At 32.7% G+C, this 7,683-nt stretch overlaps 1 protein-coding gene across 12 annotated transcripts; it reads left to right on the forward strand.

Moving 5' to 3' along the window:
• The first annotated feature begins 1,007 nt into the window (after positions 1-1,007).
• Positions 1,008-6,344, forward strand: LOC112751487 (disease resistance protein Roq1). 12 transcript variants are annotated; one of them, XR_011872857.1, is made up of 7 exons: positions 1,022-1,685; positions 1,788-2,910; positions 3,004-3,333; positions 3,480-4,292; positions 4,397-5,076; positions 5,809-5,895; positions 6,058-6,344. XR_011872857.1 is itself a non-coding variant. In XM_029292646.2 (5 exons), exons 1-5 carry the CDS (start codon positions 1,168-1,170, stop codon positions 4,991-4,993), a joined length of 3,381 nt encoding a protein of 1,126 aa, XP_029148479.1. In that variant the 5' UTR covers positions 1,008-1,167; the 3' UTR covers positions 4,994-5,322. The 12 variants fall into 12 exon arrangements, 2 of the variants coding, with proteins under 2 accessions (XP_029148479.1, XP_072074065.1); XR_011872858.1 differs by having other exon boundaries at positions 5,806-5,895; positions 6,058-6,149; XR_011872859.1 differs by having other exon boundaries at positions 5,806-5,895; positions 5,969-6,073.
• The last annotated feature ends 1,339 nt before the right edge of the window (positions 6,345-7,683 follow it).

Consider the following 7,683-nt stretch of genomic DNA (forward strand, 5'->3'; position numbering starts at 1 on the left):
TCTAACTCTTTAAAATAAAAATATTCAAAATTTAATTAAAAATTATTTAAAATTTAAACTCAATAAAAATTTATATTCAATGTATTTTGTATTAAATATATTTAATAACCTATTATATCATATTATATCATATTGGTTGAAATTAGTTTTTATAATGTTAATTTTTTAATAACACTTTATTAGAAAAAACCAGCTTTTCAGAATTTTTTAAAAACTAATTAATATTATATATATTTTATTACAATATATCTTGTTATAAAAAAATTATTTATTTTTAATGCTTATATTAAAAATAAAAACAAAATTTAAATTAGTAAATTTTAATCTATAATATAATAATAATATAGTAATTATTTTATATATTATACGAATAAAAATTAATTATTTTTTTATTTATAAAATTTTTTAAGAGCTTATATATATATATATATATATATATTGATGAATGTGATATATTTTTTTATGTAAATAATCTTTTAAAAAAAAATCTAATAGTTAATCTATTACCTTTTTTGTTTTAGTCCAAATTAAATATTTTTTATTGTTTTTGGAAAGAAAATCTTTTGAGGAATTTAATAATATGTGATGAGGAACACCGAATAAATTATACCAAAACCAATTAAAACACAACATAAAGACATCTTTAAAAAAAGATGTTTTAGGCGTATTTATCTGACTGGCCTCCTATTTTTATTTGTTTCCTTCAAAAGATGTGAAATAGTCAAATAGAAGTCATGAAGTAGAGAAGGCCTCAACAGTTTGTAGGATATTAATTATTTATATTATATTGAATGATTCTGAAACAAATAAAATAAGTAGTGATAGCTAGAAATACAAAGAAGTTTTAAGTCACAATAAGCTACCAAAATGAAAGTGATGCCAACCACACTCGACTCTACTGCATATACATTCCAATTTTCATACTCTTGATGAAACGAAAAATCTTACAGAACAGTAGACCCCACACGGACCATTTGAAATGATAAGGCAGTTTCTATTTTATTTCTACGTTGACTGACTTTGAGAAACTTAATTATTGAGCATTGCATCCATTCTCACTCTTCCTTTAATCACTCACTCTTCCTTTATATTTTTATTACTTTCTTTTGGTTTTCTGAGACTCAACACTCCCAACATTCATACAACTTTATATCCTTCTTTCTTATCATGCCTCTTCAATCTTCCTTCTCCTCTTTTTCCACCCATTCTTCTTCTTCTTCTTCCTACGGCTATGCATGGGAATATGATGTGTTTATTAGTTTTAGAGGCGAAGATACTCGCTATGGTTTCACTGGCAACCTCTACAAAGCTCTTTTTGATAAAGGAGTCCACACCTTCATTGATGATGAGGAGCTTCAAAGAGGAGACGAAATCACACCCTCACTTCTCAAGGCAATTGAAGAGTCCAGGATTGCCATCATTGTCCTCTCTCCTAACTATGCTTCTTCTTCTTTTTGCTTAGACGAGCTTGTCCACATCCTTCACTGCATCAAGGGAAATAATCGCCTGGTTTTACCGGTTTTCTATGAGGCTGATCCTTCTGATGTGCGGCATCAAAGAAATAGTTTCGGAGAAGCAATGGCCAAGCATGAAGAGAAATTCAAGAGTGACTTGAACAAGGTGCACAAATGGAAGCAGGCTCTGCATCAAGTTGCTAATTTGTCAGGATATCATTTCAAACACGGGTAACTTCACTTCATATACTTCTTTCTGATCTGTAATTGTTTTTCGTTTATAAAAAATATTACTATTTTGCTTCGTAATAAGAATCTGTGTGTATTTGGCAGAGATGGATATGAACATAAGTTTATCAGAAATATTGTGGAAGAAATTTCAAGAAAGATTAGACGTTTACCGTTGTTTGTTGCTCGTTTTCCTGTTGGACTAGATTCACTAGATTCTCGAGTGTCAAAAGTAATTTCACTTTTGAGAATGAATTCTAGTGATCAAGTTCACATGGTAGGGATTCATGGAGTTGGTGGAATAGGAAAAACAGCACTTGCTTGTGCTGTTCATAATTTGATTGTTGACCATTTTGACGGTACGTGCTTTCTTGCAAATGTGAGAGAAAACTCAAAGAGACATGGCTTGGCTTATCTTCAAAATATCCTTCTCTCTGAGATATTAGGAAAGGAGGAAATTAAGATAGTCAGTGTTCAACAAGGAACTACTCAAATTCAACGAAGACTATGTCAAAAAAAAGTTCTTTTGATTTTAGATGACGTTGATGATCACAAGCAACTACAAGCTATGGCTGGAAAACCTAACTGGTTTGGTCTTGGAAGCAGAGTTATCATTACAACACGGGACACACATTTGCTAAAATATCATGGTGTTGAAAACACACATGAGGTAGAGGGATTAAATGAGGCAGAGTCTTCTCAATTGCTTGTTAAACATGCATTTAAAAATGGTTATGTTAGCAGCCCAAGTTATGCAGATGTTTTGACCCGTACAATAACTTATGCTTCTGGTCTTCCATTGGCTTTGGAAGTAATAGGTAGTCACTTGTGTGGAAAAAAAGTAGAAGAATGGGAATCTGCATTGAATAAATTTGAAAGACATCTTGATGATAAAATACATGAGATATTTCAAGTAAGTTTTGATGCTTTGGGAAAAGAAGAGCAGAGTGTTTTTCTTGATATTGCCTGTTGTTTTAAAGGATATAAAACAAAGGAACTTACAGATATACTTCAAGCTCATTATGGAAGTTGCATGAAATATCATATTGGAGTGTTGGTTGAAAAATCTCTCATGAAGATCAATCAATATGATAACAATGTGACAATGCATGATTTGATAGAGAGCATGGGCAAAGAAATTGCACTAAAAGAATCACCAGAAATGCCTGGAAAGCGTAGTAGGTTGTGGTTCTACGAAGATATAGTTAAAGTTTTACAAGATAATCTAGTAAGTAATAAATTTCTCCAATAACTTTATTGAAAGTCCTTTTTTACGCACTTGTACCTTAATTAATTCATGTTTTTAATTTTGTGTTGAAAGGGTACTAGCACCATTGAAATCATATATTTGGAATTTCCCGTATTGGAAAGGGAAGGAGATGAAGATTCATTTGAAAAAGAGGAAAATAAAGATGTTGAAGTAAAATGGGACGGAACAGCTTTTAAAGAGATGAAAAATCTCAAAACGCTTATCATAAAAAATGGTTGTTTTTCTAAATGTCCCAAAAATCTTCCAAACAGTTTAAGGGTATTGGAATGGTGGAGATATCCTTCAGAATGGCTACCAAATGATTTTCAACCAAAGAAACTCTCCATACTCAAGTTATTGAATAATCTCTATTTAGCACACAAGTTGGATAGCTTATCCAAGGTAGTGTGTGCTAAATTCTTTTTTATGATTTTGTGTTTTAGTAACTTGATATGAAGTTTATTTGTTTGACTTTTTTTCTTTTTTTAAATTTTTTTCAGAAGTTGGTGAGTTTAAAAGTTTTGAATTTTTTCTTGTTTTTTCTCCAGATGTTGATCTCCTTGAAAGTTTTGAAGTTTGATTACAGTGATTCTTTGAAAAAGATACCAGATGTCTCCAATCTTCAACTTTTAGAAGAATTTTCTTGTGTAAGATGTAGTAATTTAGTCTCAGTTGACAGTTCAGTTGGTTTTTTACCTAAACTTAAAATATTGAATGCTGCATTCTGCTTCAAGCTCAGAAGTTTTCCACCTGTTATTAATTTGGCCTCACTGGAAGAACTCGTTCTATTTGGATGCTCAAGCCTTGAGAAATTTCCAGAAATTCTGGAAGAGATGGAAAATCTAAAAGCGCTTTATTTGTGGGGCACTGGCATAAAAGATTTGCCATGTTCATTTTGTAACCTTTCTAGATTGCGGCGTTTGACTTTGAATGCGAATGAAATGTATAGAATACCAAGTGTCATTGGCATGATGCCACGCCTGTTTTTGTGTGATATTGAGTTAGGAGGAAATAAGGGGAGGGTATCAGGAGAGCAGGAAGAGGGGCTTCATGGAATACTCACTCACTCCCTCCCCTCTGCAGATATGAGACGTCTTTCAATCACAAACAGCAATTTGTCAGATGACTTTTTTCCACTAGCTGTTGCATGGTTTCCCAATGTGATATCTTTAGTTCTAGGAGGCAATAATTTCACAGTCCTTCCTGAATGCATCCAACAATTTCGCTTTCTGAAGGAGCTCCTTGTGAATGATTGCAAGCATCTTCGGGAGATTAGAGGGATTCCACCAAACTTGGAATTCTTCTCAGCAGTAAACTGCAAATCATTGAGTGAGAGGGGCACAAGCGTGTTACTCAATCAGGTTTCGTTACTTTTTAATAATTAAGAATGCAGATGACATCATAATTCATATTAAATTAATAATGTATGCTAAACTACCGCTTCTGCATTATGAATGAATGACAGCAAGTGCACCAGGGTAGAAGCACCCACTTTGTGATGCCAGGTGGAAGCATTCCAAGGTGGTTTGAGAGGCGCAGTAGTGGAGCTTGCATTTCTTTCTGGTTTCGTGGCACCAAATTCCCTTACAATGCTCTTTGCTTTGCAATTCTACTCAAAGATGACTTCCCTTCCCCACTTGAATTAAGACCCATTGTGACCATCAATGGCAACCTAGGTTCATATCGATTCGAGAGAGCAATGGATCAATTATTTATTTTTAATCTGAACAGTGATCCTTATTATGAAGCACTACATCTTGAAAGAGGATGGAATCATGCGAAGCTTTCATATGAAGCATATAAGAATTATGAGGATCATAAGGAAAAGGTCCCAAGTGAGTCAATTGGAAAAGAGATTGGAATGCACGTATGGAAGGAAGAGAGTAGTAGTATAATGGAAGATATTCGATTCACTGATCCATACAAAATGACACAACTAATTATAATGATGATCATGCTCTCAATAGCATTCCCCAACCATAAGAACCACCCCTTGCTCCTGGATACATGCATTGGTTTGTGGATGTTGCTGTTTCTAACACACACACTTTCTGGATATTAACTGTCAGTTAGGAAGGAGGGTAGGGAGGATTCAATATCAGGCTATCAGCATCCGCACACAGCTATATGGCTGTCCTCACCTGTGTATGTCAAAGTGTAATTATTATTATTAATTGTGGCACTTCCCTTGCTAGTTTTGCATCTGCTTGTTTGATTAAATATGAAATAGAGATGACCATTCAATATGTTACTTGCTACTTTGAGCAACTTTTTTGTATCATACATTTATAATATATATTGAATGATTCTGAAATTGTAACACAATGCAATTGCAAAGCAAATAGATGGGGTACCACTGGGCACTGGCGTGTGTCCAAGGTAAATTACTCATTTTAGTTGTCCCATTCATTTTGATCAATAATATTTTTTCAACATACTTTGGGAATCAGTTTTACATTTATATAATATATTACGTTGAAGGGCTCTTAATATGTAAAGAAATGGGTACTAACCTAGGAATACGAACAAGGTGTATGGTTTTCTCAATGCCATGCTTTCCTGAATCCTCAGTGCAATCTCAAGGCCAATGTATAACCCTATTGCGCATAGTTAATTTGAATCTTTGTTATTTGCTTTACATTAAGTTTTTCCTTCTTTCATTTACTCATTACTTTTTAGGCAACAAGAGAAGAAGACATGTTAACATCTGGCTTTCGGTTTTATTTGCTCATTGGGTTCAAAAGAGGAATTTTTATTGATGTAGATACTGTCTTTAAATTTGGCAGTTAGTACAATGTTTAGCAACAACTTACTTGATAATTGATGTATAGATGGAGAGAGAGAGAGTAACATAGTTTGTTCTTGTTCATGTAGCAGAATTCCTGCTTCAGCAATGGAAGTTAATATTGAAGACTTGAAGTAAAATGGCATAAAAGTGGATAAGGGACATGACTAGCAACCAAGGTAAACTCCATCCCCTTACTAATTTTAGTTGCTATGATAATAACCATAAGAGATCATTTTGGTGGCATTGCAGAAATTGAGCTCATGTGCTACTGTTAGGGTGATGCTGTATAAGTGTATATACATATTATGTAATAATTTTGATTATTATATTGTAAGCAGGTCCCCTTATATTTTTTATTTTGCCTTTGCTCCTTGGAGTCAAGATGTGAAAGTTGTGCAGTATAAAGTTGAGATTGCCTTTCAATTTAGCACTTATTGCAAATGGTGCAACTTCTTCAGTGATATAATGTTGAGAGAGAGATTCTTTGTTCAACTGAAATGGAAGAAGTGTAACGCAGTTATTGTAGAAAAAAAAATCTCCATCACAACATATTTTAACTCTGAGAATAAACAAGACGCATCAATGAGGATTCAGTGTACAATAGAACAAGAAAAATAAGGATTGTTGTCTGATGTGATGTAGTCTTGGCCTCCTGAGTCCCCAAGAAAGAATAATAATAGATGAATCCAATGACAGAACAATATAACAGTTATGCAAATTTCAAGGTAGAGGCATGCACCATTCCTTGAATTTTGATGAAAGAACAAAACATGTGGCTGATTTTACAGTTATTTTTTCCCATTTTTATGCACAGTAAAGGCAAGCCCAACAGTGTAATAGAGTGAAGGATGGCATGCATGACAGTGTTCTTCTTATTTGTGAACAAGAGAGGCAAGAGAATTAGAGAAAATGATTTCTATGTTGAGTGAATCTTAAGAATGTTAATACAGAGTTCTGCTATTTATACACGAGTGAGAGCTAACTTCACTAGTCACCAACTTACTCTTAACTTATGCCGACTACTCCTAACAGAATCATAACAAATTAATTCCTAGCAAATAAGTTTAAAATGAAAACTCTCAGTTATGTTATAACCTAGTTTTTTCTTAGGCACATTCACCCAGTGTACTTTCACGCGGCCAGGCTTGATTTTTGTATGTTTGGCCTATATAATTAAGAAAAATGTGAAGTTCTAATTGGAATTAAATATATATTTGTTAAGTTTTTTTTATTTTATATAGTACTGACTATGTACTTTCTCAATTAACATATACTTATTGAATTTCTTTATTTTTGACCTTCATTCTTTCATAGGCAAGACCATCTCGTTTAAAGAAATATTTTTGTTATGAAAATAATTTTTTAATCGACAATCAATTATGAAAGTATCAATATAAAAATTAAAAAGAATACATAAAATCTTAAAAATATTGACAAAAAGTCAGCTTTTATTTTAAATTTAATATTTATTTATTTATTATTTTATTAATAAATTCTTATTGTATTGATGCTGTGCCACCATCCTCAATTCTCGCGCGTATCTCGGATGCACTGAGCCAAAGCAGAATACAACCGTATCTCGGATGCAATGTATCCGAAATATCCCTTGTTCATGTCCCGGGTGCATCCGAGATATGACTCGCACACCCCGTTTTTAGGAGCACCCCACTGTATCTGAGATGTGACTAACGACATATTTTGATAAATTCTTCCACGATTATTTAAATCGATAAATATTATATTATTTAATGTAAATAAAAAAATTCCAATATATAATGATAAATCTTTTGTATTTATGGATATTTTTGCACTGAAGAGAGCCCTTGGTCTCAATAGTATTGCACAAGCAAAGTATAATTATGTGTGTAATCTCCTGAAAGTATATACTTAATCTGAATTATTTCTTTCTTAATTAAATGTGCAGCTAACTTTCTTAACTAATTATGTATATTATATTATATTGA

This window comes from Arachis hypogaea, chromosome 15 (genome assembly GCF_003086295.3).
Source record: "Arachis hypogaea cultivar Tifrunner chromosome 15, arahy.Tifrunner.gnm2.J5K5, whole genome shotgun sequence".
In the NCBI taxonomy this organism is placed as follows: domain Eukaryota; kingdom Viridiplantae; phylum Streptophyta; class Magnoliopsida; order Fabales; family Fabaceae; genus Arachis; species Arachis hypogaea.